General features: G+C 49.1%; 2 protein-coding genes across 2 annotated transcripts; one reads left to right on the forward strand and one right to left on the reverse strand.

Annotated features, from left to right (window-relative positions):
• The first annotated feature begins 6,625 nt into the window (after positions 1-6,625).
• On the forward strand, positions 6,626-21,771 carry LOC112880310. The gene is made up of 11 exons (XM_025944862.1): positions 6,626-6,762; positions 6,854-6,975; positions 7,087-7,220; positions 7,439-7,634; positions 7,749-7,841; positions 8,358-8,417; positions 8,523-8,597; positions 9,139-9,219; positions 9,391-11,117; positions 14,088-14,105; positions 21,377-21,771. The coding sequence occupies exons 1-9, from the start codon at positions 6,696-6,698 to the stop codon at positions 9,733-9,735; spliced, it is 1,173 nt and encodes a 390-aa protein (XP_025800647.1). The 5' UTR covers positions 6,626-6,695; the 3' UTR covers positions 9,736-11,117; positions 14,088-14,105; positions 21,377-21,771.
• Positions 11,107-21,648, reverse strand: LOC112880311 (glutamate receptor 2.2-like). Its single transcript, XM_025944863.1, is given in 7 exon segments — positions 11,107-11,992; positions 13,131-13,434; positions 13,849-14,702; positions 14,705-14,755; positions 14,758-14,828; positions 20,325-20,706; positions 21,393-21,648. Coding segments are annotated over 7 exon segments (2,334 nt in total). The 3' UTR covers positions 11,107-11,576.
• Positions 21,772-21,871: the final 100 nt, after the last annotated feature.

Below are 21,871 nucleotides of genomic sequence, written 5' to 3' on the forward strand. Positions count from 1 at the left end.
TGATTCTTACATAAATGCAAGTTGCAATTTGTCTTTCATCGTTGGAGCCGCGGCTCTCATTGGTTTAGACGGTGAAAATGCACAAACATGCATGTGGTGCTGAGCTCGATTTGCTCTGACGAGCAGCAGGGCGAGCCCCTGCTGTCCCCTTGCTCACCTGCAAGTAGGCGAGCTTAAGACAAATCTCCTTGTCCTAATCATAATCACATCGAACGGTTAGCCATTATTTGCAATGATTGGAGGAATTCCCATGTGATCTTTGCCAACTTGCGGTATGCATGTAAACTGCAAGAAGCTGCAACTGGTGGACTGCAATCCTTCACCTTGATGACAAATCGAGAATGAGCATATCTTATTAGCGTGGGGGAGAACTCGCTTATCGCTATACTACATTCTTTAATTTGTCATCCCTTGGGCTGTCGATATATTCAAATAAAGTTTAAATTTTTTGTGTCGATTTGACGGAATAGTTAAAAAAATCCCAAAGCTACGGTCATGCTTAATTATGAGTTCTTTTTTCGAGAACATGCTTGGGTGCATATATTTCATTATTAAGAGGACAATAAAGAAGATATATGATACTAATTCTTAAGAGTTTGGGGCCATATATAAAAGGAAACTGAAAGATTGATGGATTGAACTGGCCACTGGGGGCACGACATGTGACCCATACATCTGACCACTGCTCTGTTGCTGGAGACGAGAGAGGAACATGCACGGGCTTGTTGCAATGAGGCACTGCTTGCAAAACCCACAAAGACAGACGGAAATGCTTCTCTGCAATTTCATAATTAAACACTGCGGAACTATGTGGCGCGTGTAGCCACCACACGCGTCAGTTCTGAGGTACAGATCATCTGAAATTCTTTTTTCGGATCGGATTCGGGGATAATCTTTTCCAACCCCGATGATGCATATGTGTATGTCGATCGACATGCCGTTTTTCTTTTCCAGATCGAGGTTCTCGACGCCGCGGGGAGCAGCAGGCCATGCAGAGTTAGAGGTCTAGCTAATCTTTAGCTAAGAGTCAGATTTTAAAAAATTTAAACTTTAATCTTATATAATTTTAAGCTAAAAATATATAAAAACTAGTTAGATTATAAATAGTTGGATTATAAAGACAGCAGTAAGATCAGTTTGAACTCGCGCTCCATGCAGTGCAGGTGAGTTGTTGAACTGGTACTTGCATCGATTATTTCTGGCTTCACTTGTCGGATGCCGCATGTCCTAGAACTTACACATGCCGATCTGAAGTTCTGAACAGAGCTGCGGATGAAATTGGTCTGAACGATTGTTAACAGTCAATATCGAGACTGCAGGCTGCGTAGAAGCTAGCTAGATAGCCACTTGGTGATGAACAGTGTCCAGCAGAGATGGCACAGTGGGTTCTTCAGACCTTTTCTGTTTTCTGACGAAAGCTGCGGTCTCTTACCTTGCGGCTAGATCTAGCCACGTCGAAGTTTCAAGTTTCAACGCACTTGCTAGCTGTGCATGGGCGGAGCATGTAGCGCGTCAGATTAATTAGGGCAGACAGCTGCGGCGTGCGAATGACAACTCGGGCTCAGATCGATCGAATCTTGCAGCAAAAGGCTGGCTGTTGAAGGACGTATGGGTGAGCCTTTGGAGCCGCAAGGGCCCAGCAGCGGGCGGCGGCTCCTCAGAGTTTTCAGAGCTGCTGCTAGAAAGCGACGACGTGGATCGTCGGCCGCCGTCGCGCACCAAATAAACGCATGTGCCGGCCGACGATCGATCGATCTCCGGTGCCGCTCCTGATTGGCGGATGGATCTATCGCCTCGCACTTGCACATGGAGTTAACCGATCGTCGACGGCTACGATCACGCCGCTCGGCGGTTCAACTTGCATGATGCTGAGTGTGTGGTTCACACTGCTACCTTCACCGAAGGGAGGCGGGCGTGGGCCACCGCCAGCTGCATGCATGCAGAGAGGGTCACCGGCCGGCCGGTCACTGGCGGGGGCCGGAGGAACAGGGCGTCCAGCCAGCCCGGCGCTGCCGCTGCATGTGCCGTCGCCGTCGTCCCGTGGGCAGCATCTAACCCCATGCACGTGCGCGCCCCGGGCCCTTGCACGTCCGTGTGCACCCTTCCTCTCGTTCCATGATCGAGCTCATGCGGTGCGGGACGTGCCGACGATCAATCGATGGTTCGTCCAAAGTTACAGTACCATCTAGATAGCACTTAATTAGGGGGTGCACTGGTGCTGGTACGAGTATATAGTGACCACTGACTGCGTGCTAACCACACATTGAGTAGTGAACTAGTGATCATGATGAGAGATGGGCCTGGCGATCCACCGCGACTGACACGACGTTGCTGGCTCCTGCTAGCCAGAGTAAGTTTGTTCTCATAACGAAGGCAGAAGCATGAGCATCTGCTGGATTGCCAGATTGGTATCTTACGAGGAGCCAGAGTTTCCCAAACAATTCAACACCCTCGTCTTCCAATGAGACCACATAGATGAGGACCATCCACAGACCTCTTCAAACGGGAATTGCTATGGTACTCCAAAATAACCGTGAACAATCTAAAAAAACTGTGAACCATAAAAAATAATATATTTATTTATTTACATATTTATTCTAGAAAATAGGATAAGTGACCAATGCGGCGTTACCAAATTTGGGAGAGAAAAAAGATATATCTAACTTTAACATTGTACACATGACAGCTTTGAAAATATTGGATGCATGCAACCCTAACATGATATGATCTCCCAAACATGATCTAACGTGACATGCACGAACTTGAAAACAAAAAGGCTCGCAAACAAAGGACGAGCGATTTCCAACTCTTCATCTACAATTTGCTTTGTGCATGGTAATCTTTTGCTTTGTTTTTCCAAACAACAACCTCACAACTCTAGATAGCTCTTCAACATGTTTCCTCCCCCCTCCCCCTCATTTTAACTATTTTTATCTCCTACTATAAAACGACTGAGAATTATTTGAACAATTAACTTTTATAAAAAAGGAACAACTGCTGTTCTGAGGGTCCTCCACCCCTGCATCGCTCCCGTGTGGACGACACGGGCGGGTGTCCCGCCGCCGCCGCCACCCCCTCCCTCCTCCCTTCCCTTCGCCGCGCCGCAGCCCGAGCCGGTCGTCGGAAGTCCGTGCGGCCTGCAAGGATAGCAGCGGCGGTGCAGCCCTGTTCCCCTTCGCGTTCAGGCGGGTGCGGCCGCTTCGGTCGCCGGAGGGGCTCGGCTCGTGACGGCGCCGGCGAGGAAGGCCGGATCCGGCGCCAGCAAGTGTGGATCCGGTGTCCCCGTGGCTAGATCCGCCGGCTGTGGCGGCTTCCAGGCGCGGGGGCGATGGCATGGTGTGGGATCGACGTCAGGCGATGGGCGAGTGGCAGCGGCTCCGACGCGACGGCGCAGTGGCGGTGGCTCCAGCGTAACCGCGCAACGAGTGGTGGCTGCGTGTGGAGGTGGTGCGATGACGCAGAGAGTGGAGGTGGCTTGGCAGCGCAAGAGGCTGCGCGGTGTCTGCGGGCGCCGGCACGGCAAGGCAAGCCGGGGAGGCGGCTTGTCGGCCTCGCGCCATCGCGGCTGGGCTGGCCATGCGCTCTCGGCGGCGGTCGTAGTTAGGTGGGTGTGGAGCTTGCAAGGAGCGGCGTGGAGGTGGCCGCGCGACAGCAGTGTGCGGGTCGCTCGGCGATGTCCGCGTGGAGGCGGCGACAGGTGGTCCGGGAGGTGAGGTTGATGGTGGTGGTGGCCATGGTTGGCAGTGAGATGAGCTTATGGCAGCTGTGGGCAGGTGGGTGCCGGAAGAAATCCTGCTCGGCAATTCGCTGAGCCGACAACGGCGATGCTTTGGGCGCTGTATTCCTGTTGAGGACGTTGTCAAGGCACCCTCCTCGCTTCGATGGTGGATTCTCCGGGTGAAAATCTTGCCCATCTCAGGCGGGCGGTGTTGGCGCGGCTTAGCGTCATGTTCTTCCTGAAGACATCGCCTTTGGAGTTCCCTTTCTTTGCAGTACGCTGGACCTTTCACTAGTTGGTTTGGCGGTGAGCGGCCATGCATAGCATCGGCCGTGTCGGTGCTAGACCCCAACCTTGGTGAATAGGGCCAGGTGGTACAGTGGGCGGACACCAAGTCATGGACTCGAGGGATGGGTGGACGCGGTGGCGGATGGTGGCCAAGCAGTGGATGTTGCCGCAGTGTTGGGAGGGCAGGACCTCTGCTTAGCGTTTAAGGGTGACAGTTTGGCTGGACCGTGCGCCAGAGGTGACCACGAAGTTGGCAGAGGCCGGCGTGGTAGGAGGAGGCCAGCGGAGGTGTCTTGCCGAAGTGACCGTGTGGTGATGGTCTTTTTCTTGGTTGCCGGAGGCCCGTGCGATATTTCTGCTTCTTCGATGAGGCGACTAGGTGGCTTGGACTCCAAAAGTGTTCTATCAGATCTTGGTGGATGTTGTGCAGTAGATGGATGGCCAAAGGCAGCTATTCAGGTATCGATTTGACAGCTTGCAGCGACCTTCGGCGGCCACCTCTGCTCAGCGGGTGTTGGTCCGATGTAGGGCAACATTGTGAGGAGGCGTAAGCGTACTCGATGGCCTGGTAGGTACACAGCTTGCAGCGGATCACATCGGATCGGCTAACCCTGTATGACAGTGGCTAGCCTAGTGTGGGACATCGTCGGCAACGACTGTGTTGGTGGTGACAATGGTTTATCCTCTGTGGGCATTCGTCCTGGTGATGGTGGTGCATTTCTGGTGCTCAAGCGATGGCGACGTGAACTGATTTCGGTGGTGCGCTGCTCAATCCAACCTTCTAGGTTGTTTGTGTGGTGCAGCGTCGATGTCCTAATCCAACCTGCCGATTGTTAGGGTCTGTTTGATTCGTTGATTCGTGGGGACTAAACTTTAGTCCCGTCACATCGAATATTGGATACTAATTAGAAGTATTTAATATAGGTTAATTATAAAATTCATTGTATAAATGGAGGCTAATTCGCGAGATGAATACATTAAGCCTAATTAGTCCATAATTTGACAATGTTGTGCTATAAGAAACATGTGCTAATGGTGGATTAATTATGCTTAATAGATTCGTCTCGTGAATTAGTTTCCATTTATGCAATTGGTTTTACAGTTAGCTCATATTTAGTATCTTTAATTAGCATCTAAATATTCGATGTGACCTGGACTAAAATTTAGTCCATGGATCCAAACAGCCGCTTAGTTGTTTTTCTTTATTTTTGTTTTTCTTTAGTTTTTCTTTATTTTGCCTGATTATAGTCTTCTAGAATATAATTTTATATTTTTCTTCTATATCAATGAAATGCACGTATGGTGTGCCGTTCGTTAAAAAAATTAACTTTTATAAAACATATGGGGGACGAAGTCGCGGAGCGGTGTGACTAGGGCCTAGTAATTGTAGACGCGCGGGCAGGGTTTGGCTTTGGCTAGGCAAAGCTATGCCACATTGATGCAGACGTGCCAACCGAAGCGGCATGCTGCTTTTCGGCTGCTTTTCTCCCCACTCCATTCCATGAGGAAAAAAAGAGCGCACCTTGGAACAAACGAACAGGTTGCACCAGGGAGCAGATAGGGTTCGCCTGGTCGGCGCATAGTGCTGACCACCCCTCTCTTCACATCCTACTACAATTAGTTACATGCACGTGCAAACAAGATATGATAGGACCATTCGTGTTTCATAAAAGATTCATAATTCCTAAACCGGATGTTCGAGTCAAATTCCAATTGCACAATTACGTGTATTTGAATGAGATCTTCAAAATAAGACCACACTTATATATATTTAGATGATACTTTCTTAGTAACAATTTTTATTGAAGATGAAATATTTCTTACAATAATAAATAAATGTTCCACACGAGAAAATATTCCACTCTTAAGATAAATTGTTCCTACAATAGAGATAATTGTTCCAAATGAAATATAATATATCTCCAGTTAAACCTAAAATTATTCTAATCAAATAAAATTATGTACACCTAAAACAAATCATGAATACTTAAAGAACAAAATTTTATATTTGAAACAAAATTTGGAAATAAAAGTTTTATATTAGATCAAACCATACGATAAATTATTCCCTACAAGAGCGAATTTTTTCTTCTATTACTTCAACCACAAAAAAAACTGAGAGAGCAAAATAATATACACATAGAATAAAATTAAATTACTCGAGGAATAAAAAGATATACATATAGAACAAATCATGCGGAACAAAAAGATAAATAGATGGAACAAATTATAGAGCTTGCAGAACAAATATACATATGGAACAAACCAATATAAGCCACGAAAGAATATAGATATTAAACAAATCATAAAAACTCGTGGAATAAGAAAATATATACGCTGAACGAATGAACAACTCATGTAGCAAATAATTTCCAATTTGGCGGGCTAATGAAGTCTCTTGCTAGATGCGGTCGCTGCACACGAAGCTTGGGGCCTGTCCGTGGAGCCGCCGCCGGGCACCATCAGAGGAGTCTGAGGTCAGGAGTCGAGCTGATATATGCCGGAGAAGAGAGTGGGGTCTGAGCGTCTGGCGAAGATGGCGGCCACCGCTCACCGGTCAGGGGTTTAAAGCAGGCAAACGGGCCGAGAACGACGCAATCAGGCCTGTGTCTGGTTGTGTGAAGCCCAGCCCACTACCTACCGAGCCCATGTCTTAGCGTTTGCTGCTTCGGGGCCCGCCGCTTCCGCCATGGCGCCGCCGCAAAGCCTTGCCGCCGCCGCCCTCGCGGCCACTGCCGCTGCCGTCGTTTTCTCAAGTAATCTCGAGCTCTTCCCTCAACAACTCATCGTTACCTACGCGCGTCGAACGCCTTCCCCTCCTCCCTCACCGACGTACCTGTCCCGCAGGCCTGCTCTACAGGCGAAAATGCGGCCACCTCGCCACGCGGGTCCGGGAGCTGGAGGCCACTCTGGCGGCCGCCGTGGAGAAGGCTGCCTCCGAGCGCCGCGGCAGGGTGCGCGCCCAGCAGGTATGATCGCCGGCCTGCCGCGCAGCAAGCTGTCGCGCGTTCAGGCTTTGCACACTTCCTCTTTGATCCGTCTCATGCTGCTGACTGCTGAATCGTGCCTCTTGCTTGCAGTCGTTGAGGAGGGCTCTGGCTCTGAGCGAGAAGGAGCCCCGCGCTGACGAGGCGAGGCCGGCCAAGGCCGCCGCCGCGCCGGCATCGTACCCGATGGAGCCCATCGGCACCGTCCAGTCCTGCTTCTCCACTAGGTGCTGTCAATATGCCTTCGATTTTGCTCCCTTTTTCCACTCATTGTAGCATTCAGTCAATTTCAGCTTCTTGAGTGGTAACTAGAGTGAGTAGTTGGTGAGTGAGTGAGTTATCCTCTCAGAAAAAAAACTAGAGTTAGTGATCGCTGTGGGTGTGTTCATGCGTGGAAACCGAGCTATGGACCTAATTTTATTTCTTCGTTGTTCTACAATCGTAGGAATGGTACACCAAGGCAACCTTTGGTGGTGACGCTGGCCAGGGCAACTGTGGCGTTTGATCCAGGTCGAGTCCCAGCAGCAGCACTGGAGGGACTTGCTAGTTACTCGCATTGCTGGATCCTTTATGTTTTCCATCTGAACACCGATCTTGATAAAATGTGGAAAGATCCTGCCAGGTCCAAGCTAAAAGCAAAGGTATGTTTGTGTTCGCAGTCCTTCGTTAGTTTCGTTTGTAATGAAAAAGATTCTTTAAACTGTTATAGTGGACACAGGCCGAACTTGATGAAATCTTCTATTTTCTCATGGAAGGTAAGGGTACCGAGACTGAAAGGGAAGAAGATGGGAGTTTTGGCAACTAGGTCACCACACCGTCCTAATCCAATTGGACTCAGTGTAGCAAAGGTAAGAGTAAGCATTATAGAACTGAACCAATATTCCTCTTGCCGGTCCTGTGGCCTATGCACCGCAGCGGTGAAAATATAATCTCAAATGATCTAATATCTATTTACTTCCTGCATCAACAAATTGAGGATGCCAATTTTAGGATTGCAAATGTTCATGAATGGACTTGTAGGTAGACAAGAACCTTAATAATCATTGATATATGTGTGTTGCTTGTTATACGTTGTGTTGATGATGGTTTTGCACACATCCTTCCACATTTGGGATAAGGAATGTTTTCTTCTGCTTGACACATGCTACTGTGTCACTTAAACTTTAAGAAAATCAACTAATATGCTGATTTGGATTTTGATTCACATAATCTCATTAACTTACATACAGATTGATTCTCCATGTATACAATACTGTGTACATAGACAATAAACATTTGTTATTTTCTTTGGACTGTTGCTTAATATAATTGATCTTGTTCATTATGCTACCGTGTTTTGAGTTTTCCATTTCAACTTTTAACAGGTCGAGGCGGTGGATGGGCATGCTGTTTTGCTTTCTGGAGTAGATTTGGTTGATGGCACGGTACCATTTTCACTGCTTTTATAGTCCAGCATTATATAGAGGATTGATATAATTTAGCAATATCAGCTGTGAGCTCTTCCTAATATGTTGATTCCCTATGGACAGCCTGTTCTTGATATTAAACCATACCTGCCATATTCTGATAGCGTTAAAGGTGCAGCTGTTCCCGGTTGGTTAGAGGTATGTACTATGTTGCATATCAAGTCGTGCATTATTTTTTATCAATTAAAATATGGAATGGAGGTCTTATCTGGATCACCTTCATTGTGAACATGAGTAGAAAGCACATGATGTGGGCCTTAAAACTGATAAATGTTAATTATATTATGTCTATACATCTAAATAAAATTGGCAGCACCCATTCTGATGGGAAAAAATTGTAGTTACTGCTTTACTTTTTGAACAGCTCTACACACTTTACTAGCTTAGTAAAATGTTTCCGCCGTGACGCGGGGTTTCAAATGATACTTTACAGTAAGATTTGGGTCCTAAAAACGTGTTATATCTCATTCAGAGAATGTAGGCTTAGAGCCAACTTGTTCAACTGCACTGACTGAATGGCTTGCAAGATTGTGTAATCTCTTTAAGTTAATTTTGTTCTCTTGTCAATATATCACCATGTAGTTCAATTGACACATCGGACCTTCACGGAAGCTGGCTGCCATGCTACAATTGAGTTACCTTCATTGTTCACCATGTAGTAATGTTGATTTTTTAGCAGGTTGATGGTGCATTAGCCGTGGAGTCTATCCATTTTTCTGAACACTTCATTTCTGCGCTTCCCCTTTGCTGGGTGCATGCAGTAAGTGATGCTGTGATACTCTCCTGTAACAAAAACCTTGTTCTGAGTAGCAATTAAACTTATGACTTACTTTTGGAAAGAGAGAGAAGTGACACTTTAGATCATGTTCACTAGGTCAATTGTAAATAATAATTTTTGACTTACTTTTTGAAACCCATTTATTTGTTTCAGCAAAAGCAGTCGCTCTATGCTTCAGCAGACGAGTTTCAGGATCTGATCAAGCAGGTCCTCTCTTGGGACATCAGATCCCTCTCCCAGCAGATCCGCCCCCATCAAGTAAACATGGAAACCGAAACCAATCACCATTATGGTGAAGAAGCTGATGAGAACCAAGGGGACGGAGCGTGCCCTGGCGTCATCTACCACCTCCATCTCGAAGGCATCGATGTGTCATACAGGATAGATCAAGGCTCCAACATTGTCGTTGAGGACGCCACCCTTCTCCCTGGTGCCGGGAACCAGAACCGGCACGGTTACTTGACGTGGAGGGATAAGCTTGGTAGTAGCGGTTTGTAGCACGGCCGTTGTTCTCGCTGCGTTTTCTCATCCTCCATGTGTGGTTGGATGTTGTGATGCTGAGTTGCTGACGAATGCTAATCTCTGAACTGAAAAAATGTTAAGAAGCTCCACTGTTCGTTGCCACAGAGTTCCTTGCCAAAGGTGTGCTGAACCATTCGTCCATGTCCAAGGAGTGCTGCAATATTACTGTTGACATTGTAACGACCAAGAATTTCATCACAAGACGGAAATAGTGAGAAAAAGTGGACTTAAAGTGATGAATTTTGTCATCACAAAAGGGCTGATCCCTTGTAGTACGACGGCGCCACTATAAACTCTCCTCTCTTGTTGGTTCATTTTTGTTTTGTTAGTAGAAGTCCACGCTGACCGCCTCGACCTAACCCTGCCACGCGCAGTAGACGGCCGGAGAATCGTGAGGGTGAGTGCCCTCTGTTACCCTCCTCGAATCGATCGGTGGGCGTGATATTCACTTCCTCCGGCTGCAGCTGCTTCTGCTTCCCTGCCCGGCTGGCGCCTTCTCGCTTGCTGTGCCTAATCCACCTGAAACGCCCGTGGCGCCGGCAGCCGTACTCCGGATGCTCATGATTCGCTTCGTATGCTTAGTACGACTGGAGCGGCAACTACCCGTGATTCCGGAACGTACGTGCACGGTCGAGATGTTGATGGATTGCTGCGGATAGAGCGATGTGCAATCGGCTGCAGTTGACGCAGCGCAGGTGTTCGACCGAATGCCCACCAGACGATTCTGTTTCTTGTTCGCGTGTGTGTGTTATATATATATATATTATGGGATGCAGTTTCTCTAACAGGGAGCAGTGGATGCGGTTTGGTGCCACAGCAACTTTCAATCAGATCAGTTCTGTATAGGCAATTTTCAAGTTGTTATCAGGAGATTGTTTCAAATGTCACAATGGACTCCTGAGTAACAGTTGAAACCATTAAAAATGCAACTTTATTCACTTGCAAGTTGGGTAACCAGCTCCTGGCAGGTTGTTTACAAGAAATTCTTGACTCCCAGGATTTTGTGAGTTCATTGGCTTTTGGGACTGAGTTCATTGGCAGCTGAACCATCGCAAGCAGCCATGCTTGTGTGAGGATTTCTATCACACACCTGTTCTGAACCAGTTTCCTCATACAGCTGTTGGTTTTCTTCTCCATCTCCTCTAAACTGGACACATTCCTCAGTTACTAATCCTTGATTTCCTTCTTGAGACTCATTATTTTCTTCATCTGTTCTATTTCTCCCTACCTGCTTGTTATCATTTTTCATGTTTGTTGACCTGCGCTGCTTCTTGTAGGCATAAATTATCAATGCTATAAAAAGAGAAGAAGTTGAAGCAGCTCCAGTTAGGATGAACGGTCCCCTAAAGTTGGCAAAGGTGAGGCTGCTTGAACCTGTGACAGGACCCACGTTCTGGCAGTCATTCTGATATCCCATCCATTTTTTCTCAATTTGAATCATAGTATCTCCCCCTGTTACATTGAGCATTGCCTTTGAGATGTCACTGAGTAGAGGATTTCCCTTTGCAAGTGCCTGGACAAAGAACATAGCCATTTTAATGACTGATATGCAACTATGACTGCAGTGGTTCAATCTTGTCTTATGCGATGATGGTTAAACAACACTTGGTTTTTGCTTATGTCTAGACTCTAGACATTCTGATAAGACACAAGAATTTAGCGGGCCATAAAAGGCTAAGAGAAGAAATATAGGATGTTGTCTTTTACATGAATGCAATGCCTTTTTTTCCTTTTCTTTTCTAATAAATCAACAGGCGAACTCATTCATAGTATCTCTAGAGATGTAGTGCAAAAGAAGCATATTAATTATATGCAATTCAACTTACATATCCAAAACCTGCAGCCTTATAAATTGGTCCAACCATAGTGTAACCTTCGCAGTGGTTTGCAAGGAACAGTTTAATGTATGGAACTTCATGCAAGAGAGCAGCAATACCACCATTGCTGCTTCCTCTTGAAAGTGCATTGTGAAAATCATCAGGGGTATCATAGGGCTTGATCTTGGATCTATCAAAACCGAGTTCTTCCAAAAGCCCCTTGACATATGAGCCACGATGGTATCCTACAATTTCTCCACTTTTTAGGAGTTCTTGGATATCATTTACAGTAGGTTGAAGCTGTTGTACAGTCAACATTGATGTCAAGTTTGCTGTGTAACTTGATGTAACAACCAGAAGAAAACACAGCCATACAATCATCTTTATCCGAGATAAAAAGCTTTCCACAATCTCTTCTGCAACAACTATGATAAATTATTTAATATTTTTACCCATCTCAAATGCAACTTTATGTCTGCAATGTACATATCGTAGCAATTCATTTGGTAACTTTTTGTAATTTATTCCTTGGTATAGTGTAGGATAACCATCATGCTTCCTCTGTTTTTTGCTGGCTGAATATGGAGTATTACTTACTACACTACAGATAATACAAAATTACTAAACATTTCTTAGCCATCATTTTTCTTTTTGTGAGAGCCATTTTAAATGCTCTTAAATTTGATAAAGCAGATCAGTTTGGCAGCTTAGGGATAAAGTTTGTTACTTTGTTCAGGTTTTGCTAGCAGATAGGATTGATTAGTTTAGTTGGATAAGATTTATCAGTAGGTCCTTGGTCTATAAAGGCAGCTGAGGAGTCCTAGGTTCGGCAAGCAAAGAAGAAGCTTAATCTACTTAATTAGGTTAGTCAGAGCCTCCTTCGTGAGGGTGAGTACGCTTCTGCCCCTTACTACCCTAGCCAACCTATCTACCACATAAGGCTAATTACTAAGGATAGTGTACCCTAACTGCATTACAAGTCACCTTTAACTACATGCTTCCTTACTCCAGGAATTTCATTATGTTGTGAAATTCATTTATATCCATGGTTAGAACATAAAAAAAAGTGAAATAAGATAACCTCCAAATATATATTAATCTTGCTACTAGATTGCAGTTAGTAGATACTGAAGTTTCCATATAACATAGTAGGTCAATAATGTTTGCGAGTTTTGCGGATATCACAGTTTGTGAAAACCTGGCGATTTTTGATAAAGAATTATTTTTATAACATTTATTACAAGAAACTTAGTAGTAAATAATTGCAGTTAGAAGAAACTTATTAGCATTGTGTCAGGCTTAACAACATAACACAAATCTGCATGCATGTTCATGATCTTTCTTCTTATCTGGTTGCAATCTGTAAATTTTTATTGTCTTGATTTTTCCTAGTTAATGTAAGATAGGAGCAATACTTATCTGTTTGCTAACCACCAATGTGGAGCTCTCTTAGTTACATTATGAACATCCCATATAGATTTCTCAGCTTTGTACTAAATGTTGTATTTCATGATATAATTGGAGGAAAAAACTAATGTGATAAGTGCACTCAACTCTCTTCAAATAGGGATAAAAAGATCATAATCCCGAGCTGTCTGGGAATTGGCCCACGAACATTCTTGTTGTTGCCTAGAAACTCCAATGATAATACCACTACACCAGTGTAGATAAAGAATACAATGCTCCCAAGCCACATGCCAGGTGTTAGTGGCTTCAAGAAGATCCATGTGTTCTTGTTTACACTGTCCTTCACAGGCACCACCATTGCTATCCCTGATTCTGTGTATGGCACAGTAAAGTCAGCGTAGAAAGTTTGGTTATACCTGATTGTTATATCTCCAATTACTATATCGTATACCTGTAAGGCATAAAAAAGAAAACGTTTAGTCCTAGTTAGAACAAAATGCTGGGCTTAATGGCTTTTTATTAAATATAATGGAATAATGTCATATCAGCACTCAATAAACAATTGTAGTATATGTTCTTCTTATAAAGAAAATATTTTTGTGTCGTAGCTTCTTGCTATTCCATTGGCTTCTATAGTCAACAGCCTAGGATCATGCAGCTGATGTTATGCAAATAATGTAATTTTAACCTGGAGAACTATATAGCATGCTGATTTTCTCTGTTATGATTTAACAACAAAGAATGAAATCAGTATACATGAAAAACTATGTGCAAGTTTGGCTAGTGCTTCAAGGCTCCAATGATTTACAGTTAACTACTTGCTAAAGAAAGTGAAGTAGGACACATTTTGGTCCTAGACTTGTACCTTAAGATGAACTTGATAGACAAAATCATCATAGCTTCCACTACTTGTATCCTCCGGAGAGCCAAATAATACATATTCATAAGGCACTGCGTATGGAAGTATCTTTACTGCCTCTTCAAATACATCAACTGAAAGGCCAGTTGCTTTAGTTGCACCTGTGATTTGATCCTTCTCAACCTTTATAAACTGTTGATATCCACTTGAGTGTACACCCACTCGAAGTTTCTTCCCATTTGCAGGAACCTCAAAGCCTCGAGGTATGTCTATGGATTCTCCCGGCCAGATCACATGATTAAGGTCTGAAAGCAAGCTTGAGTGTACTTTTGTTGATTGTGATTGATTTAATCTCCGTAAAAGCCCATTTTGTGCTGTCCAAAATCCAATTTCTCTCCATCCTCTCCCAAATATATTTATTATTTGAAATGTTGAAACAGCCAGCTGCCTATCTGAAAGGTCAAACCTGCTACTCAAACCTATAAATTTACTCTGCAAGATTTCCTTCAAGAGTTCTGGACCATCACTAGATGTCACCAAGGCTTCCAAGTCTGTTGTTTTTCGTTTGGATATTGGTTTTCGAAATGTGGCATTGGCAAGTCCAACCTTTTCTGCAGCTTGTGCTACCGCCCAGATTGTATCATAGCTCCACAGTCCAAATATGCTCAATTTCAATGGTGGATCAGTCGGGTTGTCAATTTGGTACCTCATATTCCACCTCATAGTGAAGTTGTTCAGTTTTGTTGATTTGGGAACATAAAATTGGATACCCAAGGCACCGTTCATTGATTCCACAACAGAAGGATGCAGAGAATCTATGAGATTAGTTACTCCATCGGTTATGATCCATACATATCCTTTTCCATCAATCCTACTTCTTTTGCCTTTATGAAGAGGTGGAGGCCAACACCGAGGACATGTGCACAATATAGATCCTCGTTTGCATTGTCATTAACTTGTATAGTTATAGAAGTGATATTGCATAGCTCCAAACCCTAACAGGGCATACCAGTTTGTAATACACATAGGCCCAATGGGCCACAATGCCCCATGGGCTCAATACACTCCAACACCCCCCCGCAGTCTGAACAACCGGCGCAGCGGTGTTCAAGACTGGACAAGAAGAGAGTACAAAGGGCAAATACCCCCCTCCCCCCCCCCCCGGCAGCCACGACTAGCCACCGGCTACGTTGAGGCTGGATCGAAACTCCGAGAAGGTCGAGGAGGGCAGCCCCTTGGTGAAAATGTCAGCAAACTGGGAGGTAGTCGGGACATGGAGGACCCGAACATCGCCGATTGCGACTCTGTCGCGCACGAAGTGTAGGTCGATCTCCACGTGCTTTGTTCGCTGATGCTGGACGGGGTTGGTGGAGAGATACACGGCGCTGACGTTGTCGCAGTAGACGACCGTGCTCTTGGCGAGCGGGCTGTGGAGCTCCGCCAAGAGCTGTTGGAGCCAGGACGCCTCCGCAACGCCGTTAGCGACAGCCCGGTACTCCGCCTCGGCACTGGAGCGAGAGACAGCCGGCTGCCGCTTGGACGACCAGGAGACCAGGTTGCCGCCCAGGAAGACGGCGTAGCCGGAAGTGGAGCGACGGGTGTCCGGGCAGCCAGCTCAGTCAGCGTTGGTGTAGACCACCAGCTTAGCAGAAGACGAGCGGTGAAGTACCAGGCCGAGGTCCACAGTACCACGGACGTAGCGGAGGAGACGCTTCAGCGCAGCAAGGTGTGACTCTCGGGGATCATGCATATGGAGACAGACCTGCTGGACAGCGTAGGTGAGGTCCGGCCTGGTGAAGGTGAGGTACTGCAAAGCACCAGCCAGACTCCGGTAGGCAGTAGGATCAGCCACCGGATCACCCAGATCGGCGGACAGCTTCGCCTGAGTGTCGACAGGAGTGGAGCAGGGCTTGCAATCAGTCATCCCAGCCCGGTCCAAGATATCGAGTGCGTACTGCCGCTGGTGCATGAGAAGACCAGACGGGCAAGGCTCAACAGTGACGCCCAAGAAGTGGTGGAGCTGACCGAGATCCTTCATAGCAAACTCCTGCTGCAGAGAGGAGATGACACTCTGAAGCAACTGCTGACTAGAGGCTGTGAGCACAATGTCATCAACGTAGAGCAGCAGATAAGAGGTCTCATCCCCTCGGCGGTAGACGAAGAGAGACATGTCAGACTTGGCCTCGGTGAACCCCAATGTCAGCAAGAACGTGGCGAACCGAGAGTACCAAGCCTGAGAAGCCTGCTTCAGCCCATAGAGAGATTTGTTGAGCCGGCAGACCATATCCGGACGGCTCGAATCCACAAATCCCGCTGGCTGAGAGCAGTAGACAGTCTCTAACAGAGTGCCGTGAAGAAAGGCATTCTTCACGTCTAGTTGGTGCACAGGCCAAGAGCGCGAGAGCGCAAGCGACAGGACAGTGCGCACCGTAGCAGGCTTCACGACAGGGCTGAAGGTCTCATCATAGTCCACACCAGGCCGCTGTGTGAACCCCCGGAGAACCCAGCGAGCTTTGTAGCGCTCCAGTGTGCCATCAGCCCGACGCTTATGCGTCCAGATCCACTTGCGAGTCACCACATTGCAACCAGACGGACGCGGCACGAGGTCCCACGTCTGGTTGGCAAGAAGAGCCGCGTACTCCTCTTCCATCGCGCGACGCCAGTGAGGATCCGCCAAGGCGTCGCGGACAGAGGAGGGTACAGGAGAGACACACGGCTCTCCCTCGGCGGCGGAGAGAGTCGCGGCCTGAGAGGCCATCCGCCGAGTCACCATGGGATGGATATGCCGAGGATCCCGATGGATGACTGGCGGGTGGTAGACCTCCGGCTCAGCACGAGAGGGAGCCGGAGGAGGCGGCAGCGGCGACGGCGCCGGCGCCGGCGTCGCAGGAGCCTCCGGAGCAGGAGGCGGCGCCAGGGTCGGCGCCGAACGACGCCGGTACACCTGCACCGGCGCAGTGGACTGCGGTGGTGTCGGGGTCGGTGCCGAGTGACGCCGGTACACCTGCACCGGCTGGGCGTACCGCGCAGGTGCACGTGAAGGCGCTGGAGCCGCGCGCGGCACGACCGGAGGTCCAGGAACCGCGCGTGGTGCGACCGCGGGCACCGGGGCCGCGCTCGACGCAGCAGGGATCACCGGAGACGGTGGAAACCTGCAGGAAAAGGACAGACAGGGAACGGTGGCTGAACCACCGGGTCAGTCGGAAACAGAGTCTCCAGCTCGAGGTCAGGAGAAGGTGTAGAGGAGGTAGAGTAGGGGAACTCCGACTCGTCAAAGACAACGTGTCGGGAGATCAGAACGCGGCGAGAGGTGAGGTCAAGGCATCGGTACCCCTTGTGGTCAGGGGAGTACCCGAGGAACACACAACGAGTCGATCGGGGCGCCAGCTTGTGAGAAGCGGTGGCGGAGGTGTTAGGGTAACACGCACACCCGAAGACCTGAAGGTGGTCGTAGCGAGGAGGGGTACCGAAGAGAGCGTGGTGTGGAGTGGGAGCGGGAGAAGCAGTGGACGGAAGACGATTAAGCAGGTAGGTGGCGGTGTGGAGGCTCTCAGCCCAGAAGCGCGGGGGCAAAGAGGCTTGGATCAGGAGGGTGCGCACGACGTCGTTCGTCGTGCGAATCATCCGCTCAGCCTTGCCGTTCTGAGGAGAGGTATACGGACAAGACATACGCAGCTGAACACCCCGAGACAGGAAGAAGGACCGGGAGGTGGAGTTATCGAACTCCCGCCCATTGTCACACTGGACGGCCTTAACTGTGAGGCCGAACTGAGTGGACACCCAGGCAAAGAAGTGGAGGAGGGTAGGGAAGGTCTCAGACTTGGTGCGCAAAGGAAAAGTCCAAGAGTAATGAGAAAAATCATCAACAATGACCAGATAATATTTATAACTAGACATGCTGAGTACAGGAGATGTCCACAGGTCACAGTGAATCAGATCAAAAGCATGCGCAGCATGCGAAGAAGAAGAAGAAGAAAACGGAAGTCTAACATGACGACCTAACTGGCACGCATGACAGAGGTGCTCAGCAGGGGCCTTAGTACAAGGAGCATCGGTACTACGGCTGAGCTGAGCCAAAACGTCGCGGCCGGGGTGACCAAGCCGGCGGTGCCAGGTGGTGGAAAAAGGTGTCACGGCAAAAGCAGCAGACGAAGAAGCCGAAGGTGAGGCAGCGGAAGCAGGAAGCCGAAGGGTGTAAAGGGGCCCCGGGCTGTCACATAGGAGAAGTGGACGCCAGAAAGCCGAATCCTTCACAGTAAGGCCAGAGGAGTCAAATTCGATAGAACAGGAGTTGTCAGCAGTAAACTGGCGAATGGAAAGAAGGTTGTGAACCATTCGAGGAGCAACAAGAACATTAGGAAGACGAGGAGCAGAACCCACGGCAGTGACAGGAAGGCAAGACCCATCACCAACCATGATAGAAGAAGGACAAGAGGGGTGTGGGGGTCGGACAGAAGAGAGGATACCGGCATCAGGAGTGGTGTGGAACGAGGCACCCGAGTCGGCGATCCACTCGGTGCTGACCGGCGGTGTCAGTCCCATGGTGCTAAAGGACTGCGCCAGAGCGGCCTGGTCCCACCCCCCAGGCCAGGTCGGCTGCTGGCTAGGCTGAGCGGGCGGGGTCCAGGACGGCGCGAAGAAAGGAGTAGCACCAGTGAACATGGCCGCCGGCTGGAGCTGAGGACGAAGTCCCCCCACCTGACCCTGGAGCGGCCACATCGAGATGCGCCCTGACCACGGGTTGCTGAAGGATGGCCAGGGCGTACCTCCAGGGGCAGGGGCAGGAGCGGGAGCCGAGGTCGACGCGCTCCGACGGCCCCCACCGGTACCGGTATCCCCAGGAGCAGAGCCACCAGTGCCACCACCACCACCCCGTCGCCAACGACGTCCACGGCCCCCCCCTCCTCCGGTCTGCCCGGCGGGAGCAGCCCCAAGGAGGGAGGTGGCAGGAGCAGCGGAGGAGGACGGTGGAGCAGCCACGAGCGCGGCGGGGCTGGGTGAGGAGGATCCGGGCGCAAGACCCCTGGTGATCTCCTCAAGAGCGAGGTCGTCCCGGACCTGCAGGAAGGTGGGAAAGGGCCTCTGGCGGGTGATCCAGCACTTCAGGTGGTCGTAGGTGCTGCTCAGGCCCCGTAGGACATTGAGCACCAAGACCCGATCGGACACCGGATCCCCGAGGTCGTGAAGAGCATCAGCCATGCTCTTCATCCGCCGGCAGTACTCACCGACGGAGAGGTCCCCCTGGACGAAAGTGCGGAAGGTGGCATCGAGCTGGAGGGCGCGGTACTCGGCGTTGCCGAGGAACTGCCCCTCGAGCGCCACCCAAGCCTGTCGCGCAGTGCCGCCGTGGGTCCTGACGAGGTCCTGAAGATCTAGGGAGATGGTCCCGAAGATCCAGGACATGGCGACACTGTCGAGACGCAGCCACGTCACGTCCCGCGCCTTGATCGGCGAGTTGACGAGGACGTGGTCGTCGAGAGCGTAGCGGCGGAGGGTGAGGAGGACCTGATCCCGCCAGCGGCTGTAGGTGGAGGACGCGGGGTCGAGGAGGACGGAGACCAGAGCCCTAATATTCTGGACACCAGCTGCCTGGAGGTGGAGCTGGGCGACCGAGGGGTCGGTCGGGTCGTACCAGGCTCCAGATCCAGCGGACGGGGCCCGAAAGGAGGAGGAGGTGCCGGGCTCAGGGTTGACGGGCTGACCGGAGGAGATGCGGAGGTAGCGCTCCTCCTCGACGACCTGGAGAGCGAGGGCGTCGGCCGTGGCGCGCTCACGCTCCCAGGCGAGGGCAGCCACACGGACCCGCTCCTGGGCGGCCGAAGCCTCCGACTTGGCAGTGAGGAGGGCCGCGGCGCGAGCGGCGTCGGCCTGCTGTCCTCGGAAAGCGCCGGAGAACGGTGCATCCTCGGGCGCCATCCCGAGGCCAGACTGTGCGGCACTGGGCGCGGCATCGATGACGGGCTGCGTGCCCGCAGCGCCCGCGGCCGGCAGCAGCCGCACAGCGGCCCGCAGGGCGGCCGGATCGACGGCGGCGCGCGGCTGGGGTCCCGCAGCCCCGGCGCCTGCGCCAGCAGTAGCTGCGGTAGCAGTGGAGGCGGGCTGCAGGGGGCCCAGGGCGCCAGCAGCCTGGAGCAGAGGAGCTCCGGCGCCCACTGCGGCGCCCGCGGCCGGCCCCCCGCGAGGGCCAACGCGGCGGCGGGGAAACCGGGCGGCGGCAGCCCGGCGCCGGCGGCCCAGGCACCCACAGCGGCCTGAGCGGTAGCAGAGGAGGGAGAGGAAGAGGAGAGGGGAGGGAAGGAGGAGAGGGCCGGCGGCCGGCGGCGGCGGCGGCGCCGGCGGGCAGGAGGGGAGAAGGAGAAAACCTAAGCTGATACCATATAGAAGTGATATTGCATAGCTCCAAACCCTAACAGGGCATACCAGTTTGTAATACACGTAGGCCCAATGGGCCACAATGCCCCATGGGCTCAATACACTCCAACAATAGTTCTTTAGAAATTTGTTCACTAGTTGCTGACAGAGGAATCACACTGCGGTAGGGAACATGCACACTATCTTCTTGGAGGACATCGACAAGGTATGGTATGATACCTCTACCATATTCAGTGTCTTCATAGATAGGCACTGCCTTTCTCCATCCATATGCCTTAATGGTTGAGGCAATGCAGCTCACTTGTGCTGAGTCATTTAATGTTGCTCGTACAAAATATGGAAGACTGCTAGGGGATATAGTTGGGCTTGTTGCAGTGAATGAGATGATTGGAACATGACTTTTAGTTCCAAGGTCTGAGATAAATATAGCCTGTGAAGATTTCTGAGGACCAATGATAGTTTCTACTTTGTAATTCTCCAGCAAATCAAGAGCTGCAGAATAGCATACAAAGATAAACTTTGGTAGAAGATCAATCATTATGAAATTATGTAAATATGTAATTTGCACAATAAAAACCCTCAAATACTTGGAGTTGATTAGGAACATGACAATACATGTTGCTAGGATGCATGCCACGAGTGAAACAAATCATAGCACAGAAGTTCCTGAACTGCTACACCCAGAAAGTTATTGATGCACCTGCAGTGTCGGAATAGGCTGTTTGCAGAAAAAAAACTGCCACTTCAAACAAATTTAAGAAAGAGAAATAGATAATTAAGGTTTACTCATCAGTTGCCACTATGGTTGACCGATTCAAAGTTAGGGTAGTTTATCTTCCCCCTATCATCCTATGTATCGTGGCATCTCAATGACTGCATTTTCCAATTAGTTGTTTACTTTCTGATGCACAGAATGTTTTTTTTTGTCAATCTTTATATTATCTCATGAAGTAATGTATTGTCTTTCCCAAAAATATCATGTTATTGTTAGCGAACAGTAGTGCTTCTTTGCATGTGCGCTCTCCCATGGCCACTTAGTCGTGCTGAATGAATTTGTATCGATTTATGCTTTAAAATAAAAGAATTGTGGACAGTTGGTGCGTGCAACTTTTCATTCAGCAGCACCAAAGTAACTAAGTAAATGCAATGGGCACACTGCAAGGTTTTAGAACATCTACCTTGAGCTGCAGCCCGGACATCATCGCTCATGGAATCCCTGATGTGGAGAACAAGCTTTGTGCTATAGTTTTTGTGGGCAGAATAAAAGTCTTCTAGAGCCAATGAAATGCTGGTAATTGCTATTTTGCCGACCAAGGACCCCAAGTCAAGGATGACTCCAACATGTACCTCATGTGCTCCTCCAGAAGCATTTTGTGCAACACCAATGCTGGCTGATATCAAGAGGAGCAGGATGATTCTGTTTGCTATCTCCATCTGGGTAGCTGTCAGATTTGCGGAATCTAATTGTAACCCCGTATCAGTTATATAGACTATCTGCTTTAGTAGTCTCTTTCTGAGGTGTTTCTGCTAGCACATTGAGCTTGTTTAGCTTGTCCAGTACAGTGTTGCTTCGAGCTTTGCAATCACTTGAATATTGAATGATTATGATGACCTAGATATTGAAAACTTTGTTGTCATCAATTTGACAGGCTATTAA

Source organism: Panicum hallii, chromosome 2, assembly GCF_002211085.1.
Source record: "Panicum hallii strain FIL2 chromosome 2, PHallii_v3.1, whole genome shotgun sequence".
Taxonomy (NCBI): Eukaryota; Viridiplantae; Streptophyta; class Magnoliopsida; order Poales; family Poaceae; genus Panicum; species Panicum hallii.

Coding starts and splice junctions, on each gene's coding strand:
- LOC112880310 (XM_025944862.1), top strand. CDS start 6,696: ATGGCGCCGCCGCAAAGCCTTGCCGCCGCCGCCCTCGCGGCCACTGCC. Junction 6,976..7,086: donor GCAGGGTGCGCGCCCAGCAG/GTATGATCGCCG, acceptor TCTTGCTTGCAG/TCGTTGAGGAGGGCTCTGGC. Junction 7,842..8,357: donor TTGGACTCAGTGTAGCAAAG/GTAAGAGTAAGC, acceptor AACTTTTAACAG/GTCGAGGCGGTGGATGGGCA.